This window comes from Microcaecilia unicolor, chromosome 1, assembly GCF_901765095.1.
Source record: "Microcaecilia unicolor chromosome 1, aMicUni1.1, whole genome shotgun sequence".
NCBI classification, from domain to species: domain Eukaryota; kingdom Metazoa; phylum Chordata; class Amphibia; order Gymnophiona; family Siphonopidae; genus Microcaecilia; species Microcaecilia unicolor.
The window spans coordinates 43,825,699-43,848,627 of NC_044031.1; the positions used below are offsets into that span (position 1 = coordinate 43,825,699).

Consider the following 22,929-nt stretch of genomic DNA (forward strand, 5'->3'; position numbering starts at 1 on the left):
GACATACTGGAAGGAGAATTAAGAGAAGGCAGGAGAATACAGAAACTAGAGACTGGGACAACACAATTAGAAGAAAAAAATGACCAGACAACAAAATTATAAAGAAGAAATGATTTATTCCAGTGATTGAATAAGTCAGTTTTTGCAATGTATAGAACCAGTGTAAGACATAAGTGTTGCCATACTGGGACAGACGGAAGGTTCATCAAGCTCAGAATCCTGTTTCCAACAGTTGCCAGTACAGGTTACAAGTACCTGGCAAGATCCCATAACAGTACAATATATTTTATGCTGCTTATCCTAAACATAGGCAGTGGATTTCCCCCAAGTCCATTTTAATAATGGTTATGACTGAGGCCCAGGGCAAAACTTTGAGAGGGAATTCCAAAGCTGATTAGCAGTCTGTGCTGCCTTCAACTTCTGGCAGGCGTGGGGCTCTCTCTGGCCAGGAAGGAAACGCAGGAGATTTGTCTAGTTGCCATGCTTGGAGGAGAGCATCCACACCTTGGGAGCTGTAATTCCTTTGATGACCAAAGAAATTCGGGAGTTTGGTGTTACTTTTCCTTGACATCAGATCCTTGACCTGGAGCCCCATTATGTGTGAAAATGTTTGATTCAGTTCTCCCAATGTGAGAAGATCTGCCTGCTTATTCGGGGTCCCATCAATGTGAACTGCTGAGAGTAGCTACAGATTTTCTGCTCAAAGGAAGAGGAGATGAGCTTCTAATTCTAGGAGTGCTTCTTTACTTGATGACATAAGCAACCAACGTTGCATTGTCCAACAGAATTCAGACAAGTCACCAATGAAAGGTTGGAGCAAAGGCCTCTCCAGAGCCTGAGAAATCGCCCTGATCTCCAGATTGATCTGCCAGGCGTCCTCTACCGGAGACCATCTGCCTTGGACCATGAGATGGAAGCAATAACCACCTCAGCTCGCAAGACTAATGTCTGTGGTGACCACAAGCCAGTCATGAGTTGCCAGTGAGTTCCCCTGGAGTAGGTTGGACTGATTGAGCCACCAAGCCATACTCCTCCTTTCCTGATAAGTCCAGAGGATGATGACACCATATTCCTGATGTATTGGGGACGGAGGAGAGAGGCCTGAAGCAGCCTCAAGTTCACTCTAGCCCAGGTAACCACATCCAAGGTCACCACTGTTGAGCCCAGCACTTGCATGTAATCCGAAACATGAGGAGAGGGAAGGCTTAAATGTAGTTTAATTTTTGACTGTAATTGTAGGATGACACCAAAATACTCGATAGACTGAAAGGAAACAGATAGCTCTTGGATGAGTTGACCATCCAACACCAGGACTGACTACCCTTGTGGTTGTATCTGGACTGCCTTCATAAGAGGCTCTGATGAGCCCATTCATGGGAGATATGCTGCTGCCACCACTGTAACTTTGGAGAAGGTTCTGGGAGCCGTGGAAATGCCAAAATGCATGACTCAGAACTGAAAATGCCAAGCCAAGATGGTGATGGGGAGGCCAAATCAGAATGTGAAAATAGGTCGTCTTGAGGGCCAGGGAGGTGAGAAATTCATCTGGTTGGACCAAAGAGATTAATGCTAGAATAGTCGCCGTCCTGAAGTGCGTGACCCGGAGCGTCTTGTTCACATGCTTTAGGTTGAGAATGGGATGAAAGGATCCCTCTTTCTTGGATACCAGAAAGTAGATGCAGGATCTACCCATACCCTTTTCCTCCTGGAACAGGCACAATGATGCCTCAGTTCATCAGGGCTTGTAAGGTGTCCTGCACCACCACCTTTTTGGCTGGCACACAGCAAGTAGATTCCAAGAAGAAATTTGAGAGACTAGGTGAACTTCCACTTGTATCCATCCCGTTTAATTTCCATAACTCTTTGGGCTGAAGTGATGTGGGTCCACTTCTCATAAACCACCCCCCCCCCCCCCAAAAAAAAAAAACAAAAACAAAAAAACCAGAAAGTCAACCTTTGATAAGAATATTTGAGAAGATACCCTGGATACCTTCTTTGAAAGGGTTGGGCAGCATTGGATGCCCGCATGGACTAACCCCCCCCCCCCCCACCCCCGCCATCTTGTCTGAATGAAAGCATGACTCCTTATGTTAAAAAGATCTGCAGAAGCCTGAAGATCACCCTGGCCTGTACTTTTTGGAATCTTGAAAACAGGAATAAGACTGAGAGGAACGATAAGAGGATTTATTCGTGTTCTTCAGCAAACGATGGGACTCAGATTCTCCTAAGTCCTTAAGCAGCTTCCCTAAGTCTTCTCTAAACAGAAGTTTACCTCTAAAGAGAAGCTTGGTGGACTACAAAGCTACATCTGCTGCCCAGTTCCTGAGCCATAGGGGAGTACCTTGCAGAAACCACCAGGGACATCTGTTTTGCTGAAGCCCTAAGCAAGTCATAGAGGCCATCTGCCAAATATGCCAGGCCTGCCTCCAGAAAAGGAAAATCCAGGGGATTCATTCCCAACATGATTGGTCAAACCAATCTGCAGAATGTTTGAGATCTGAATAAACTCCAGTCCCTGCTAAGGCCCAAATTTATGATTTTTAGTTTCCTTGTTACTTTAAAACAAAACAAAAAGAAAAGGGGAGGGGAGGGGGGACAAAAATGAAAAAGAATTGTTTTCTGGCTTGCATGGCAGGCTGCTGTTTAATTTTTTTGTTAAAGTCAACCTGTGTTGAGATAAAAACATAAGAATAACCATACTGGGTCAGACCAATGGTCCATCTAGCCCATCGTGCTTCCAGCAGTGGCCAATCCAGCTCACAAGTCCTTGGCAAAATCCCAATTAGTAGTGGCATTCTATGCTCCCAATCCCAGGGCATGCAGTTGGTTACCTCAAATCCATCTCAGTAACAGACTATGGACTTTACCTCCAGGAACTCGTTCAACCTTTTTTTAAACCAAGATATGTTAACTGTTGTTACCACATCCTTCAGCAATGAGTTCCACAGCTTAACTATTCTTTGACTGAAAAAATATTTCCTTCACAGGTCGAAAAGGTATATTTAATAAAACAAGTCTCAGTCAAGTTAATCTATATAGACTGTGTTTCGGTTCCAAAGGCCTTCATCAGGAGTTACTACTGAGTAGGGTTACCATTTTCTGTCCTCTGAAAAAGAGGACACATGTCACGCCCACTGTCACGCCCCTTTCGGATCCACTATTGGATGGTTGGAAAGATGGAAGGAGAGGAGCAACATAAAATTCAAGAAACAGCATGGTGAAAAACAAGACGCTGATGACTTTGGTGCTGAAAATTGGGTTGTTTCAGTTCTTCCTACCATCTTGAACGAGTTTGCACTTCGTGACATTTTCAGTGCTGACGAAAACGGTCTCTACTGGCGAGTGATTCCTGATGGAACACTTGCATTCAAACAAACCAAAACTATAGGATGTAAAATGTCGAAGGACAACTGACGATCTTCCTTTGCTGCAATATGGATGAGAGTGAGAAGTTGGAACCACTCGTCATTGGAAAGAGCAAACAGCCCCGTTGCTTCAAGAATGTTAAGCAACTTCTTGTGTCATACGAGGCTAACGCAAATTCATGGATGACTGGGGAAATTTGGAAGCAGTGGCTAAAGAAGTTAGACACTAGAATGCGGGCACAAAAGCATCAGATTTTGCTGCTTTGTGATAATGTGCTGCACACAGTGATGATGTCAGGCTGTCTGACGTCAAGGTGGTCTTCCTGCCACCAAACACTACCTCTCTGATCCAACCTATGGATCAGGGCATAATAGCCAATTTCAAAAAAACATTATCAGGCTCTTGTGCTACGTCGTCTGAGCGTTATGGATGACCAGACTGGCAAAGATAAACGTACTGTTGAACTGGCTCGTAATCTATCACTGTTGGATTCCCTACATATGCAGGAAGAAGCCTAGAATCATGTTACACAGGCAACCATTGTGAACTGCTACAAGCAGGCAAGCTTTGTTAAGGATGTGGAGGGGGATGAAACAGATGCAGCTGTTGCAAACACGTCAGATGAACAGGTTATTGACATCCCAGCCGGTGATACTGAAGAGGAGTTTCATCATTTACGTAGCTGTTGATTACGATCTACACACAGCTGACTACAGCACTGATGTCGAGATATGTGCCTACACGCAGGCAATGGCTGATGATGAAACATGATGAAATGAGCACATGCTGATGAAATTCAAGAACCTGTCACTTTTGCAAGAGCGCTGGAGAGTCTCAACATCGTGCGGGCCTATCTGGAGGCCACTGGATGTCAGTGCTATGACAGTTTTTACCGTCTGGCAGACGTAGTCTGTGGAACTCACAGACACAAAATTGTACAGGGGACTATGACTGATTACTTCAAGTAAGCCTAATGTCAGTTAACGGAGACTGTATACTGTACGTATAATAAACAGTACTGTACATATGTTTATCAGATGTCAAGCTTCTTTGGGTCACAACGGTTAAGTGCATGCTCCGGTTAACTGCATGCATTTCTTTGGTCCCAGACCCTTGCACTTAAGCGGATTGCACTGTATTAAGATTGACATTGGAAAATCCACTGCATATTCTAGGATAAGCAGCATAAAATCTGTTTTACTGTTCTGGGATCTCGCCAGGTACTTGTGACCTGAATTGGCCACTGTTGGAAACAGGACACTGGGATTGATGGACCTTCTGTCTCTCCCAGTATGGCAAAGCTTATGTTCTTTTGTTCTTATGTTCTTAAATTAATAGTAATTTTTTTTCCATCCAAGTTCATGGACCCCCTGATGTCTATTGACCTCACGTTAAGAACCCTGATGTATCGTTATTCCTGGAGGAATTCTGTACAAAGTTTTGAAGTTTTGCACACAATTTAAAAATTCTGCATTGATTATTTGTAGTGTTGTGTTTTTTTTTTTTTTTTTTTTGCCGCTGAATTTCCTATGAGGCCTGAAATTCCCTCCAGCTTTTTCCCATTCCATATCCCACTCCAACTGCAGTTCTCTCCCCAACTCCCAGCAAGACTTCTAATTCTCTCTTCCCCAGAAGTCTTCTACCACAAGCAGTACTGCCACCTTTCATTCTCCCTCCTCCAGGCACATACTTTCTTTTCTTTCTCCTCTTCTTCCTAGCTATCATTGTATCTCTCCCCCACCCTCCCTCATGGCATACCCTCAAGCTTTATCTTTCCGCACACCAGTGGCGCACTCTGCATTTTCTGCCCCTCCTCCCATCTCCATGGCACACTTAGCTTGCACTGCTCCCATCAAATTCCAGGGCATGTGTTCACCTTGCTCTGTTGCTATGGTGTTCTCAATTTGCTCTACCTTCCAATAGTGCACTCAACTTGCTCTGCCCCACCACCACCATTGCGCACTCACCTTGCTCTGCCCCACCACCACCATTGCGCACTCACCTTGCTCTGCCCCCCCACCATTGCACACTCACCTTGCTCTGCCCCACCACCACCATTGCGCACTCACCTTGCTCTGCCCCACCACCACCATTGCGCACTCACCTTGCTCTGCCCCCCACCATTGCACACTCACCTTGCTCTGCCCCCCCACCATTGCACACTCACCTTGCTCTGCCCCCTCACCATTGCACACTCACCTTGCTCTGCCCCCCCACCATTGCACACTCACCTTGCTCTGCCCCCCACCATTGCACACTCACCTTGCTCTGCCCCCCCACCATTGCACACTCACCTTGCTCTGCCCCCCCCCCACCATAGCGCGCTCTCAGCTTGCTCTGCCCCCCCACCACCATAGCGCGCTCTCACCTTGCTCTGCCCCCCCACCACCATAGCGCGCACTCATCTTGCTCTGTCCCCACTCCACAGCATCCCTATGGCGCACTCACCTTGCACCCCAGTTACCTGTGCTAAAATTCTGGTTGCCAAGTCTCCACCATGCCAACCATATAGGCAACCAAACATGATGAGGATGATAGATGGTTATAATCAAGACTGCAGGTTTTGCTGACATTATACAACTTACCAGTCAAGATGTCTTCCCCTCACCCCTTAGCAGCAAAGCGCCCTTAGTTGTAGCATGTGGGGCAGGGATGTGACACTATGGCTGCTGGGGTGGCTAGGTAGGTGATGAAGAGTGGCTTTACGCTGTGGTTGTTGGAAAGGGGTGGATGAGCAGTTGAGGGGAGGTTAAAACTGCAGTTGCTGGGGACAGGTGGGCAATGGAGAGAGGCTAAGACTGTGACTGCTGGGGGTAGGAGGGTGGGGTGTACCCCTTCAACAGCTATTATTAGCTGCAGCTTTAGCCTTTCCCCCCATTACCAGATACAATGTAGATAGGTGGGAGATGGGGAGAGCAATAGCTTTTTATTCACTCCTTCCCTTCTACTGTAATAGCTTGCTGTACACCTTGAGTACATTATGGGTGTACAATTTATAAATGTGCATAACTAAATAAAAATTGCATTTCTTCCAAGTGTGGCTCCTAGGTTTTTGGGCTGGCCTCTAGATTCTAGCAAAGTTTGTCAAGACCTATCTTAAACCTGATATGTTAACTGTTGTATTCCTCTGATCTTTATTTTTAAAGCACACTGAATTACTGTATGCAAAAGATTTCCTAGACCCGTTTCCAGAATAGCAAATGCAGTAGTTTTTAAACCCTTGTGATTTTTCATATGTTTTCTCCCCATCTCTCCCCAATCCTTACTTTTACTCGTTTAGGGAACAGTCACTGATGAGAAGTCAAAAGCCTCGCACCATGTTTACCCCATTCCTACCTCACTGGTTGATGGTGAGTTTGGACAGAAACTTGACTTTCTGATTTTTCAGTGCTGGGCAATACTATGAGCAAGTAGAAAAAGGTTATCTGATTTGCGCTTTCTGACTTGTTGCATTCATGCTTGTGCTGTTCAGTCTAAAGTGGGTGGGTGTAAGGTGATAACAAAACAAAATCTGTACTCCTGTAAGTTCCTGTTCTAATTTTCACTTGCTTTTCAGTGGTCATTATAGCACTCTGCTTGCTTGATTTTCTGGTATTTCACACTCACATAATTGCTGATAGTGGTTCAAAGGTTTCCATTATTTGACTTCTAAAGAATGAATCTTGTAGTTTGTCGGATGCTAGTTTGCTATTATATTGAATTCTTCATTTGCTCTAATTTTGAAAAAATATGGTGCATGGATCCTACAGAGATAAGGTGTACTTGATAGTTGGTCTCAGCGGTGGGTATGTTGTCTGCTTTTTCAGTAGTTCCTGTGCAGACAAAATTCACTTGCATATTGTCAGTTCATATGCATGCCTTGTTAAAACAAAACAAAAACCTGCAGCCCAGACTTGTTTATAAATATACCCTGGCATATAGAAAATACCTTGCATTAGGTAGCTTGTAGAAGATTTACTCCATCCCCCCCCCCCCCCCCCCCCTTACATACTTTAGATAAATTCATAGTATGTTAAATTCCCAGTGGTAAAGTGGATTTTTTTGCGAATTATGATTACAAGATGTGTATGAATTTTTGAAACTACATCTGTTCTTCAGGATGAGCTACTTCATAGAAGTTGGCCTCATGATTAAGTGGAGTAGCCACCTAGTGGTTAGTGCAGTGGCTTGAGAATCAGGGGAACCGGGTTTGATTCCCACTGCAGCTCCTTGTGTCTCTGGGCAAGTCACTTAATCTGTTGCGCCAGGTACACAATAAGCACCTATATATAATATGTAAACCAGTTTCTCCGAGGACAAGCAGGCTGCTTGTTCTCACACTTGGGTCGACGTCCACATCGGCCCAGGATCAGAAGTTTTGCTAGCAATATCTCAAAAAATCTTCTACAGTCTTCTGGCGCGCAAGCGGAGCGCAGTGTACATGCGCGGACCGGTTTTCTGCCCGTCGTGTAAGTCCCTCAGTATTTTTTTTCTCCGCGTTTGAGATGACACGGTTTTGATTTTCGCTGTGTTCCTCTCAGCCCAGGTACAGTCTGTACGTGATTGCTTCTTTTCTTTTTCTTTACATCTTTGTACAACATAAAAAAAAAAAAGTAGAGTAGTTCCTTTATTTTACTTAGTTTTAGTCACTGGGTTTGTTTCTTTTCTTTTAGGCCGCATGGCCGGGTTTGTTCTTCCCTTTTTGTGCCTTTCTAATTGGCATAATCGCGTCCTTTGATTTCGCAAACACAGTTTTTCTGTCCATGTCATCGAGGACTCCCAGCGGCTTCAAACGTTGTACTCGGTGCAATCGGACCTTCTCGGATACCAACCCCCACATGTGGTGTCTCCAGTGCCTTGGGCCCGATCATCTACCAGCTGCTTGTAAGCTGTGTCGTTTAATGAAAAAATGGACCCAAGTGTCTCAGGAGGCTCAACGAGAAAACTTTTTGCTATTGGTCCAGTCCTTCGACGTCGGCATCGGTACCGAGGTTGGCGACATCGACGTCAAGGGAAGCATCGACTTCGAAAGCGCAGGTAATGGCTGCCGAACGACCACATCACACTGGGAGCAGCGAGGCATCGAGTGGGTGACCTCCTGTCTCGAGGCCTGCTGCTATGCAGGCCCCCCCGGTCGGACCCGGCCCCTAGGAGGCGTGAGGATTCCACGTCCTCCTCTTCAGTACCGAGGAGTCTCGACAGGCGTTGAGCGAAGGCTAAGAAACACCGTCATCGATCTCCTTTCATGCGCAGTACCGAGAGCTCCGGGGAGCCGAGGGATTCGGCACCCGAGAAGCGTCAGCGCCGAGAGGACCGCTCACCCTTTATACAGGAGGTGCCGATGTGTCGGTCTTCTGGCAGCCTGGTACCAGCTCTCGAGCCCCCACAGATTCTGCCACCGGCTTCTGCACCGGCCTCGCAGCCTTTTCCGATGGAGGCTTTCGAGCGCATCAGGGCCCTTCTTCCAGAGCTTCTGGAGGGATTGCTGCGCCAGTCTACTTCGGTGCCAGGGGTGCTTGCGCCTTTCTGCACAATCTGTTGAAGCGGCATCTGGTCCATCGCCTGTGGTGAGGTCCCCGACCTCTGTGCCGCTTGGATTCTTTTGGATGAAAGACGTATGAGGCCGCTATGCTCGCAACCAAGATTCAGACATACCAGCTGTACACGAGCATCCACTTGCGGAACTCGGTGAGGCAACTGTCCAGTTTGGTCGAAGCACTTCCTCCTGAGCTCGCCGAACCTTTTCACCAGGTGGTCAGGCAGCAGAAGGCGTGTCAAATTCCTGGACAGGGGTACTTACGACACTTTTGATGTGGCATCCCGAGTAGCTACTCAAGGTATAGTGATGCGTAGACTCTAATGGCTGTGCGTCTCTGACCTGGATCATAAGACCCAGCAGCGAATGGCGGATGTTCCTTGCCGGGGGGGGGGGGGGGTAACATTTTTGGCGAAAAAGTAGAGGATTTGGTCGATCAGATCAAGAAGCACCATAATGCTATGGATTCTCTCTCCCGCTGGGCGTCTAATGCTACCACCTCCTCATCTAGGTTTTTTGGAGGGAAGAGGAGTGCTCCCTATTCCTATAATAGGTGTAGGTACACTCCTGCTTCTTGGCAGTCCAGGCTCAGTCCCAGCGTGTTTGTTTCCGTCAAAGGTGTGCACCTAAGGCCCCTGCGGCTCCGCAGCAAAAGCAAGGGTTGGGCTTTTGACTGGCTCCAGTGCAGCGTAGCCTCGGAAAAAGTGTCCATGCCGGACGACTTGCCGGTCAGAGGGAGGTTGATATTTTTTCACCAAAGGTGGCCTCTCATAACCTCCGATTGGTGGGTTCTTCAAATAGTCCGGTGAGGATACACCCTCAATCTGGAATCCAAATCTCCAAATTGCCCACTGGGAGCTCATTCTTACAGCTCCCAGCATAAGCAGGTACTTGTAGAGGATTTCTCCGCCCTTCTAAAGGCCGGTTCAGTCGAGCCCGTTCCACCAGGGGAAGAAGGGCTGGGATTCTATTCCAGGTACTTCCTTGTGCAAAAGAAAGCAGTGGGGAATGAATGCATCCCATCCTAGACCTAAGGGCCCTGAACAAATTCCTAGCCCGAGAAAAGTTCAGGATGGTTTCCCTGTGCACCCTTCTTCCCATGATTCAGGAAAACGATTGGCTATGCTCTCTGGATTTAAACAACGCCTATACCCACATCTCGATACTCCCAGCTCACTGGAAGTATCTTCGATTTCGATTGGGAACTCGGCACTTTCAGTACTGTGTACTGCCCTTTGGTCTCGCGTCTGCGCCCAGGGTTGCGCAGCGCTGTACAATTAACAAAGAAGGACAGTCCCTGCTCAAAGGAGCTTACAATCTAAAGGACAAAAAGTGCAGTCAATCAAGATTGAACAGTCTAGATTTCCTGGTTAGAGGTACAATGGTTAGGGGCCGAAAGCGACATTGATGAGGTGGTTATACTTTGTGGACTTTAAGGTTGCTTGTATACACATACAGATACATCCAAATTACAGGAAGTGTCTGAGATTTATTGTAGGAAAACACTACTACCAGTGCTGCATACTGCCATTTGGCCTTGCTTCAGCAGCAAGGGTGATTCCAAAGTGCATAGAAGTTATTGCAGCATCTGTATTCAGACTTGGGGTGTACATCAATCACCCATCAGAGGAAGGAGCAAAAGAATCCATGTGCATGATCATTTGGTTGTAGAGCTGGTTAGACTTTGTCATAAACTATCCCTAGTTGCAGGTCAGCCCCTCATACAAAATTAGGATTCATAGGACCCAAGTGTCAGCATTTCTTCCACAGCAGATGATATTGACACTCATGTCTGTGGTAGAGGAAGTACAAAATGGTCATCTAGGTATAAGCTGATTAGATGTTGAAGATACTGGGACATATGGCCTCCACAGCTCACTTAACACCCATGGCACACCTCAGTTTGAGGGAAGCTCAGTGGACCCTGTCTAAAGACTTTGAGATCGCTTAGCCAATCAGATTATTGTACTACATCAACCGGGAGGAGGGACAGGTTTGTAATTCTTGTGTCGAGAAGCAGAATGTGGAAGTGGGATATTTTGCACAAGATGTACCTCAGAATTGTGTATTTGGTGGTTAAAAACAATTGTGTGGTGGACAGAGTTCTTAAACTTCATGAGTCGCCTTTGGATGTGTGTGTTGCCCAGATCATCTTTGGAGAGTGGGGATACCCACTTGATAGACCTTTTTGCCAATCAGCACATCAACAAAAAAATGCCATCAGTTATTTTCCAGACTAGGAATATATGGAAGGCTAGCTTTGGATGCCTTCTTCCCCTATGTGGGTGAGGCCGCGTTTTTGCATGCCTTTCAATAACCTCTCATTGTGAAAACTCTTCTTAAATCCAAGCAGGATTGATGAACCATGATTGTGATTGCCTTTTAGTGGCTGAGATAGATATGGTTCCCAGTTCTCCTGGAGCTTTCCTTCAGAGAACCTTGGAGACTGGAGTGTTTTTCAACTCCAGTTACTCAAGATCAGGGGACCCTTCTACATCCTGACTTTCAATCCATATCCATCACAGTTTGAGGCATTAAAAGGGTAATAGTGGATTCATTGAACTTGCCTGTCAGTGTCTCAAGTGCTATTGACTTCCAGAAGAGTTTCTGCTAGGTCTTAGTTTTAAATGGAAGAGGTTTTTGGTCTGATGTGAGGGCAATTCTTTAGATTTGTTTTCTTGTCCTATACAAAAACTACTTTAATACCTTCTATATCTAGGTCTCAAGACCAACTTTATTAGGGTTCTCCTTATTGCAATTGGTGCTTACCATCATCAGGTAAAATATTAGCTCATCTTTGTTTGGCCTTAAGTTCAGTTTATGTGAGGCTTGCTTGTATCAAAGCCTCCTCCAGTATTAAGGGACCTCTGTGTTTTATTCCTGCTGATGAAAACTCCTTTTGAACCTCTAGCCTTGAAGGTTATACCTCTGGTGGTGATTACTTCAGTCCATGTGCATCCTAAGTTCATTTCTAAGGTAGCATCAGAGTTCCATCTTAACCAGTCAGTTGTTCTGCCAACGTTTTTTTTCAAAAACCTCACGTCTGCGAAGATGAAATTGCACTGCATATTTTGGATTGTAAGAGCACCTTGGTTTTTTTTTGTTTGTGTTTTGTACTAGGAGACATCAACCTTCACTTAGAAGACCCGAACTCTTATCAATGCACGAGAATGTAAGGAATTTCTCGTTTTATGCGATCTCAAATGGCCACAATGCAAGCAACCCATGTCAAAGGACACACACTTGATCTCATCTCACACAAATTCTCAACAGACCAGAACCTAACAATAACAAATACAAAATGGACAGAGACACCTTGGACTGACCATTGCAAACTAAACGTATCCCTACATTGGTGGAAGAAGGGTATACAATGAATACTAGAACACACTCATCCTACAGCACAAGAGGTCAAGTAGACACAAAAACATTCTGGCAACTGATATACAATAACGAATGGGCAACACAAACAGACTCCATATACTACCTCATAGAATGGGACATAAGATGCAAAAGCATACTAGATGAAATTGCGCCCTTAAGAACAAGAACTCCACGCAAGCATAATTCGACACCATGGTTCAGCGATGAACTGAAAAGTTAAAAACACAAACCAGGAAACTCGAACAAGCATGGAATAAAACAAAAGATGAACATACACTCAACACATGGAAACAAATACAAAGAAAATACAAATATGCAATAAGATAGGCCAAAAGATCATACTATAAATCCAAAATAGGGACAGATTACAAAGACATGAAGAAATTATACCAACTCGTGAACAAACTCTTAGACACCAATTTGGTCACTACCACGAATACAGACATCCCATCTGCAGATAAACGTGCGAAGTACTTCAATGAAAAAATTGTAAACCTACGCAACATGCTACCTCAGAACAACACCGACATTGAAAACTTCCTTAATAATCGGACTTGGTTAAACTTCGCCCTCCTTATTGTCGAAACAGTTACCCAGGCGATTAGTAGGTTTTCCAACACTTACTGTAAACTAGATACCTGTCCCAGCTACATAATGAAATCTGCCCCTGACCGCTTCATAGCAGACTTCACATCCTATTCACCCCAATACCAAAAGATACCAAGAAAAAAACAAACAAAATCACTAACTATCGTCCAGTAGCATCTATCCCATTGGTGGTCAAACTGATGGAAAGCATGGTAACCAAACAACTTACAGATTACATAAACAAATTCTCAATATTACACGAATCACAGTCAGGCTTTCGCCCCCTCCACAGCACGGAAACAGTATTACTCACTCTTCCATCCAAATTCAAGCAGGAAATAGCAACAGGCAAAAACATCCTTCTCCTCCAGTTCGACATGTCTAGTGCATTCGACATGGTAAACCATAATATATTAATAAGATTACTAAATAAGTTCGGGATTGGTGGAAACATACTTAACTGGATCAAGGGCTTCCTAACCACAAGAACATATCAAGTAAAATCAAATTCAAACATAGCATCACCATGGAAAGCAGACTGTGGAGTACCGCAAGGATCACCGCTATCACTGATCCTACTCAACTTAATGATGACCCCACTTACCAAGTCCTTATCCAGCCATGGCCTTAACCCTTTCATATATGTAGACAATGTCACAATATACATTCCTTACAAATCACCAGTGAAATCAAGCTCGGCCTGAACATCATGGATTCATGGGCAAATGCATTTCAACTAAAACTCAATAAAGAAAAAACTCATTGTCTCATCCTCTCATCCCAACACAGCACGGACATCCCCACAAGTATCAACACCCCAGATCACACCCCTCCTATCTCAGACAGCTTGAAAATCCTCGGCGTTACAATGGACCGTAACTTAACACTAGAGAGCCAAGTGGCATCCACAACAAATAAAATGCTCCACTCAATTTGGAAACTCAAACGTGTGAAGCAATGCTTCTTGAGGGGAAACATTTCGCAACCTGATACAATTAATGGTACACTAAGCCACTTAGATTACTGCAATGGAATTTAGGCGGGATGTAAAGAACAAACCTTAAAGAAACTTCAGACCGCTCAAAACACGGCAGCTAGGCTTATATTTTGTAAAACGCGATTTGAAAGTGCAAAACCCCTCTGAAAAACTACACTGGCTCCCAATCAAAGAACGTATCGCCTTCAAAATCTGCACCCTGGTTCACAAAATCATCTACGGAGAAGCCCTGAGTGGCCTAGTGGTTAGGGTGGTGGACTTTGGTCCTGGGGAACTGAGGAACCGAGTTCGATTCCCTGCACAGGCAGCTCCTTGTGACTCTGGGCAAGTCACTTAAACCATCCATTGCCTGCCGCATTGAGCTTGCCATGAGTGGGAAAGCGCGGGGTACAAATGTAACAAAAATAAATAAAATAAATCTGCCCTACCCAAGCTGCAAAGGACTTAAATACAAAACAACTTACGCATCTAGTTTTTCCTACATAAGCACACAACTGTGGAACTCATTACCAAAAGCCTTGTAAACGACGTACGACCACCTACAATTCTGGAAATCACTAAAAACCAACTTGTTTAAAAAGGCATACCCTACTGATCCAACTTAAGTGCCTAATCTCTGCAACACAACCAATCTAAAGCACGTAGTGGACATAACACAATTCTTCCATTCTCCGATTCTCTAATGTGGCTGTGCCACATGAACGTGATCTTACCACAACATCACCCTGTATTTGTTCACACCAGAGAAAGGCCTCTCCAGTACTATGTAAGCCACATTGAGCCTACAAATAGATGGGAAAATGTGGGATAGAAATGCAACAAATAAATAAATCTTGGATGGACCAAAGTCCATAGAAATTGTACTCAGCTTTTTGTTTCTTTTGACTGAACAAGGATGGGGCTGCCTTCAGAAAGCACACTCTTTTCAAACTAGCCAACACACCAATGTCCTTCACTTATGCCCATGCAACCTTACTCTTGAGGGCCATATCATGGCTCATAATGAAAGAGTTATTGCCTTGTCAGTAGCCCACTCAAGTTGGCCTCCATAGAGGAGTTATGCCGAACTGCAATGTGGTCTTCAGTCCAGATATTCACATCACATTATTGCTTTGAAACGGGACTTCTGACGCATCAGTCAGTTTGGACTGATAGTACTTCAGAATGTATTTAGGTTTTAGAATCCCTTTCCAGCTCTCTGGACCCAGTTGTTTTCTGTTCCAGGCTGCCTTTCAACAACAACAACAACAATAAAAAAAAGTATATAGTAGCTTACATGTTATTCGTAGGCCTTGCCCTTTGTAAGGCTTATAGTTATTATTCCCCCCTCCTTTTTTTTTTTTTTGTTGAAGGCAGCCTTTAGCTAGGGTCTCTCACATGTGAGGATAGTTGTAATTGCTTGTCCTCTGGGAAAATGAAGTTACCTGTAGCAGGTGTTCACTGAGGCCGACAGGATAAATATCCACACATACCCTTCCTCGTTCTCTCTGGAGTTGAATTCTACTAGCTAGAAATTTCACTGCCCAGCTCCCATGTGACAGCAACAGGTGGGAAAGCATGTGCATTCATGGTAGAATGCTCTCAAAGCTTTGTGGAAAACTGAAGAGCAATTCCTATGCAGGGCTCTGTCAGATGACATCATCCACATGTGAAGATATGTATCCTGCTGTCCTTGAACACCTGCTACAGTTAGTGACTTCATTTATGTGTGCCTTTACTGTATTACACGACTGCAGCTAATGCCAGGTCTATGGCTGGTGTAACTTGCAGGTATGTACATGTAGGTGTACCAATGCTTCTGTAATGGAATCTTGGCACGCAGATACCGTTATGTATAGGCCCTCACCGTACAGCACCAGGGTGCCTACTTATAGAATTGACCTTTGTGGTTGAAATTAGTTGTTGTAGCTTACTTGAGTAAGAACATAATCAATTTCTTTTTCTTTGTGTTTCTTTTCTTCTAGATGAGTGGTTGAGACCTGTGATGAAAAGAGACAAACAAGTCTTGGTCCATTGGGGTTTTTACCCAGACAGGTAACAAAGCATAACCAGGTCTGAACCTAGATATCTGTTTTTCTTAATTTAAGACCTGCGTTTTTGTTCGTTCTTTATTTGGAATGAAGATCAGTTTCTTGAGCACAGTTTTAAATTATGCTGCTTGTACTTTCTTATTTGCTGGACACATTGCCTAAAAGGTTAGGACAGGAGTGGCTTATATTGAGGATTGTTTTTTTTTTTGTTTGTTTTGTTTTAAATTTGTAGTGTTGTATGTGTCATGAAATGCTTATATCCTATTTCGCTGTAGGGATATGGATTTGTTGGAAATGACATAGGAAACAGCAGATAGTAGTGGTAAAGCTTACTTTGAGAAGAGCAAGGCAATTAGTAAACTGTCTCTAGGATTATATTATTATTATTTATTGCATTTGTACCCCACATCCCACCTATTTGCAGGCTCAATGTGGCTTACAGAGTGTTGTTATGACATAGTCATGACAGAATCTTAGATACAATCAGTAATAATCAGAAGATGTATGAGGGATTAGAGAAGTAAGTGTTAGGGTGGTTTAAGAGGTGTATTTTAATACTTGAGTGGGATGGGTAGTGAATTGAGTTGTTAAGGGTTCTTTTGTAGGCTTTGTTGAAGAGATGTGTCTTCAAGATTTGCGGAAGTTGGTTAGGATTGTCCATGGTTTTCAAGGCTGTGGGTAGTGCGTTCCATAGCTGTGTACTTCTATATGAGAAGGTAGTGGCGTATGGATCAATTCCTGGAGCCCTTCTGTTCGATATCTTTTAGTAGCATTGTGTCAGAGTTTATAAGTTTTCTTATCTCTGCAGGTGAGAGACAGATCTACTGTAGGATGGACACTTTGGATGGAGTAGATAGAATGAAATGTGATCTAAAAAGGCTTGAAGAGGGGTCAAATACTTAGCAGAAAATTGGCAGTTTCTTACACTTAGGATGGAGAAATCTGAAAGAACAGTAAACATTGAAATGTGAAGAGCTAATATTCAGTTAAGCAGAGACAGATTTTGGGTAATTACATCTGATCTCAAGGATATTGAAGTAGTGTAATAAGGTAGTGGAATGCATAAGGAGAGGCATGGGTAGAAGATCAAAGGTGGGGGATGCTGCTATACAGGTCTTGCTAAGACTTCCATCTAGAATTTTGTATTCAGTTCTGGGGAAAATATCTCGGGGGGGGGGGGGGGGGGGAGAGATTTGAATTTATATTTGTATTTAGATTTAATTACTTGCATTTTTTGAAGTATCTAAGCTCAAGGTGAGTTAGAACAGGTATGCACGTTATTTCCCTATCAAGTTGGACTTATGAGCTAAGTTATAGCTGAGGAAAATAGAGGATGAATTGACTTGCTCAGGGTCTCAAGGAGCATCGGTGGAGAGAAACAAGGTTGAACCTTGCCTTTCCTGTTTCTTAGACTGTTTTTCAATAGCAAAGAAGTCATTGGGGTGGGGGGGATTAGACAGGAACGCTTTTTTCACAGTAAGGGTGATGGATGCCTGGAATGACCCTCCAGATAAGGTGGAAAAAGTAGTAACAAGAATCAAAGCATGGGATAAACAGGAGATCCATAGTGGTGAGAGGATGGAAATGAAGCACCTTGACTGAACTTGTGTAGAGCAGTAGTTATAATCTTAACAGTTGAGTACAGTTGCATCAAAAAGGTATGGAGAGACCATCAGTGTGATAGATTTTGGTTATGCCTTGAGACAAATAGGTGAAGAGGATTTAGAAGTCAAATTGTAGACGTGGCAAGAGAAGTCTGTGCCAAGTTGTGTTTTTATATGCACATTTACCAAATAGGCTGAATCTAAACTGGGCAGGCAGGGTGGGCCATTTACTGTCAGCAAGTGGTAAAGACTGTGAAGAAAACCTATTATTCATTGTTACTCACTTTGGCTTCCAGTCACCTGAAAAAAATCTTTCAGTGTGCACTCTCACCTTTTGTCTTAGACTCAGCCTGAATTTTCTTCTAATCCTATAGTGGAAGACCTTACACAGGCCTTTGAGTCTGAAATCTTCATACTTAGATCAAGTTTGCCTTCAAATCTTTTTCATTCCCTCTTCACTTATCAGTCTGGTTCTCCCACAAGATGCTGCTCATAATGATTCTAAGGTGACCATTCTAGTCTTCATTCATTTAAGCTTGGTGATCGAAAATACGTAGCTAATTTCCTCTTTCAGGATTACAGTGTGTCCACAAGATCCCTTTCCATGCCTGGATTAGCATCCCATATCTTGGTTTGCTTCTCTTTTTTTTTTTTAATTTGGTTTTTTATTTTGACAAATTGACACACTGAGAAAGTGTGTTTTGAGCCTGTAAAATGTATTGGATATTTTCCTGTCTTAAAATGTCTGAAGTGTATGTCTCCTGTTTGGCCAGCAGATGGTGCATGTTTATGCTTAAAGCTGTTACAGAGGACTGACTTCTTTCTTTTAGTTGGCACACAGATAATAGGAAGTGCCTTGCGGTGATGTAATCAGTTTTATTTAAACTTGACTCTTCGGGCTCTGATTGGCTTGGAGTTTTTAAATTGCCCAGCAGATGCTGGCTGTTGCTTCAGTTTTAGCCTGGGAGAAGGAGAGTGAGATCTCTTTGCTTGAAGGTTTGTGAACAGATATATGTCCTGATCTCCCCAGGTACTTTCTAGGATGTATGCAAGTGTTTAGTTAGTGTTACCTGTTATTGTTTGCTATTTGCACATTTTTGTCCACTGTTCAATATTTTTATGAGAATAAACACAATTGTTTGTTCGTTCTGCCTGTCTGGACTGATAAAGAATCCTGGTGGTTTGTGTGTTGGAGTCTGTGAGTGCTTTCTGGGAACTGAAGGACCACTGGGAATGTGGCCTCCAGTAACTTAGAAATCACTGTGGATAATTGGAGAGTGGGAGACTGGCTCAGAGGCAGTTGTGACCCAGTCGGTGGGAGGAGGGTGCTAGTGTAGAGCACAAGCGGCAGGTGCAGGCAGACCTGAGCTGTGCTAGGGATAGACCCTCTGAGTGGCCGCGGGGTAACCCTAGGCGGGTGGCTAGGCGTTTCGTCACACATATCAGGTTCTTTTCCTGTGGCTTGGAAGCAAGCTCGCTTCTGCCCTCTTTAAGCACATACTTGATACATCAGTTTACTCTAATTATTGGGTGGTTTCTCTTCACCAACCAGGGCGGTTAGCCATAAAGATGTCAGCCAATTCAGCTGCCTTCTCTGGAGTATGGGGCTGGCGATCTTGAACCTGCTTCCTCGCCTCTGGATGACTGCATTGAGAAACTGTTCCAGGACCATCAGGTTTGGCAGTCATCCAGGGTTTTTAACCTCTGATCCATTGAATCACCACTGGTGCTGGTATCTTAGCTGAATCACAAACTCATTGTGAGTATTATCCACCCCATTTTCCAAAGTCTGAAACTTTAGCCTGTAGGTCTCGGTGGGAGGTAAGGGCATAATGGTTTCAACATAGCTTTGCACACCTCCTCAAACTGGGAGCATGTCTCCATTGACAGTCCTCAGAATACCTTGAGTGCTCTACTAGTGAGCTTTCCTCCCAAATAGCGCACCCAGTCTTTCTTGGGATTCCCGTTGAGGCGGTACATTTTTTTCAAAGGCAGTTAGATATCCATCTGTGTCACCTCAGGCATCATCAAACTGCGCAAATAAGTTGGGCCATACTTGGGTTGAATATCTTGTCTCTGGCATTGGCTCAGAGGATGAGCTGGAGCTTTGGATATGATCCATTTCCAGCTGGAATTCACACTGTTCATACCACTCGTTCTGCTCATTTCTCTTGTTGCTGTCAGTCTACCATGTAGATCTGCCGGATTTCAGCTGGTGAGGCATCCGGCTCTGCCAACTCAGGGGCCTGTGCCCACAAGGAGTCTGGTCTCCTCCCAGGAATTTAACTCCGAACAGGCAGGTCCTGCAGCTCTTCGCTGACGTTATCTGGTTGCTGTCATGTTAGTTCAGGTACATCCGGTGTTTGATGGTCACTGTCAGTCACCATCAGCACACTGCTAATTAACACTACCCGAAAAAAAACTGAACAGGAAAGGGACCCTGTTGCTGTTGCACTCATTCACTGTGCTCTGTGTCTGGATGTTACAGATGAAAAATAAAATAACCCGCTGAACCACTCAGTAGATGGTGACCCTCATCCTGCGCACTGAAACTGACAATCCCACCACTGGCACAAAAAATAAAAAGGTGTGTCACTTAACACTTGAATGCTACCTGGAGTTAATCCTGTGGCCACCTGAATGGTCCTTCCCAGCACTGCACACAGCAGGGAGTAGGAAGGGAAGACTCCTCCAAGAAACCGGGGAAGACATATATTGTAAATCAAACCTTTATTTCCTTGTCATCAAGCAGATGAAGCCATTACGTATGGGTTATGTCCATCAACCAGCAGGGGAGATAGAGAGCCTCAAACTTTCACAGTGCCCTCTTGGCCAGCTAGCTCCACTGCCTCTTCAGTATTCTCTATCTCCCTTAGCAGGGTGGCTGCAGCTTGTTCGAGCTCCAGAAAAATCTGCCGGGAGGTGGTTCCTGGCTTGCCAGTTGTTACCAGGGTGTTGGAGGCTATAGCAGCTTCACTTTAAAGGCACATAGGTTAGCCCTTTCCCTGCCTTACCCATACCTCTGTGGATGTGGACATATTGCCTTGCTTTCCCTGTCCTTACCCACCAACAGTGGATGCAGGCATATAGGTTCGCCCTTTCCCTGCCTTTCCCACTCATCTGAGCCTCCGGAGTCTTCAATACCTCTGCTTTCCTCACAGCTTTAAAAAAAAAAAAAAAAAAAGTTGCGTCGCGTTTTTAAACGCAGAGACGCTGGAACAGAGGTTTTTGACCTGATTTTCAGCAGGATCGTAGTTGTACACTAGATCCTTTGAGGTAAGAGTGTTTTCCAACTCCTTCGGGGTGGGCCCGCGATCGGGACGGTTTTGGTATGCCTAAGGTGGTTTCAGCCTTTCACTTAAACCAGCCTATTTTCTTGCCCTCTTTTTCAGAGGAAGAGTTTCCAGAATCTTTTGGGCAGCTGCACCTTTGGATGTGCGCAGGACTCTGCTGCAGTATCTGCGAGTTACTAACTCTTTCAGGACTTCTGATCATCTGTTTGTTTGCTATCCGGTTCTCGCAGAGGGTCTCCAGCGTCTAAAGCCACTATTGCCCGCTGGATCAAAGAAATGATCTTTTCAGCTTATCTGCTGGCCGGCAGGGTTCCGCCTGTAGCCTTTAAGGCACATTCTACTAGAGCGATTTTCTTCCTCTTGGGCTGAAACTGAGCACTCTCTCTTCAAGAGATATGCAGTGCAGCAACATGGGCTTCTAAGCTCTCCTTTGCCCGACATTACAGGCTGGATGTGGCTGCCAGGAGGGATGCGCGTTTTGGTGCATAAGTGCTAGCGCGTGGTGTGGCTTGTTCCCACCCTATCTAGGGATTGCTTTGTTACATCCCATACGTAATGGCTTCATCTGCTTGATGACAAGGAAGGGAAAATTAGGTTCTTACCTTGTGTTAGGAGTATTGGGAACTTCCAATGATACGGCATAAAACATACACTTGGTAATTTTCTTTCCTTTAGTCATAACAGATGAAGCCATGAGCCCTCCCTGTATGATTGTCTGTATGCTGTGAATCTGTTTTTCAGGTTCTGTTCTAATTTCCTGAAGTTCCTTCCTTGGGAGAAAGTTGGAAAACAATCTTCAGGATTCATGTTCAGTTTAAATTTAGGAGGATGTGTTCATTCCCTCCAGCATGTTTTTTTTTTGGAGGATGTGTTGATTCTCTCCAGGAGGCGCGTGTGTTCCCCTCCAGTTCTATAAATAGGAGGATGAGTTCATTCCCTCCAGTGGTTGGGAGGATGTGTGATTCCCTCCAGGAGGCGCGTGTGTTCCCCTCCACTTCTACAATAAGGAGGATGAGTTTATTCCCTCCAGGAGGATGTGCATTCCCTCCTTTGAGTTCATGCCCTTGTGGTGGGCCATCGTTCGCTGTGAGGAAAGCTCTTGTGATTCCCATTGCGGTTTGCCATACTGCTTTGGATGCTTCAAATACTGAAGAGGCAGTGGAGCTAGCTGGCCAAGAGGGCACTGTGAAAGTTTGAGTGCTCTCTATCTCCCCTGCTGGTTGATGGACATAACCCATACGTAATGGCTTCATCTGCTATGACTAAAGGAAAGAAAATTACCAAGGTAAGAACCTAATTTTCCCTTCAAGTTACACGGTGAAAAACTCAACACAGCTGTGTTTCGGCGCAAACAGCGCCTTCTTCAGGAGTCTACAAAATAAGTATTACTATTAAAAAATATTTCACAAAGAAATATTACAGATGTAAAAAAGGAGAAATAAACATCACATATGTATCTTAATATAAAGTATACAAATAAACTCTTTAAAATAATATCTGGACAACCAATGAACATCTACCCTTCTGGAAGCTTCTGAAACTTACCTCTTCAAACAAGCCTACCTAAACAACCCAACTTAAGTCTCGAACCTAACCCACACCACTAGCACTACCCATACTCTAATCCTCTCCCCCATGTCTCTTCCTATTGTCCTACTCATTATAACTGGGTTATCTCTGTGATACTTTGTACCATACCTTGTAAGCCACACTGAGCCTGCTATCGAGTGGGAAAGAGCGGGTTATAAATGCTATAAACAAACAAATAAATAAATATATACTTTAGACACGTAAGCAAACCTATTAAAAAATGTATACAAAGTAAATAAACCATTGGACAGGTATAAAAACTATTTCATAAAATGGTGTTGTAATTAATTTTTGTCTTTTAAAATTAAAAACGTATAAACACATTTATAAACTTATTTAAAAGAGAAATATTTTATTTTTGGGGTCGTCTGCTCATCGATCATGGAGCTGGTAGGCAGATTCCAAGATGGTGCTGTGAATAGACGCACCTGTGTTTGCTCCTGGAGGCTGCTGTGTTTGTGAGTTTCTCTCGGTGCCTCTGTAGCCTCGTTAACCATGGGGAAGCGGAGGGGGAAGGTAAAGGAATTTCCCTCGGTTCCTGTGACCTCCTCGACGATGAAAC

General features: G+C 44.3%; 1 protein-coding gene across 1 annotated transcript in view; it reads left to right on the forward strand.

The window, feature by feature from the left end:
- SMARCC1 (SWI/SNF related, matrix associated, actin dependent regulator of chromatin subfamily c member 1) overlaps positions 1-22,929 on the forward strand; it is a 542,893-nt gene that overhangs the window by 72,652 nt on the left and 447,312 nt on the right. The window contains 2 exon segments of the mRNA XM_030196622.1: positions 6,647-6,716; positions 15,815-15,884. Coding sequence (XP_030052482.1) covers positions 6,647-6,716; positions 15,815-15,884 — 140 coding nt within the window.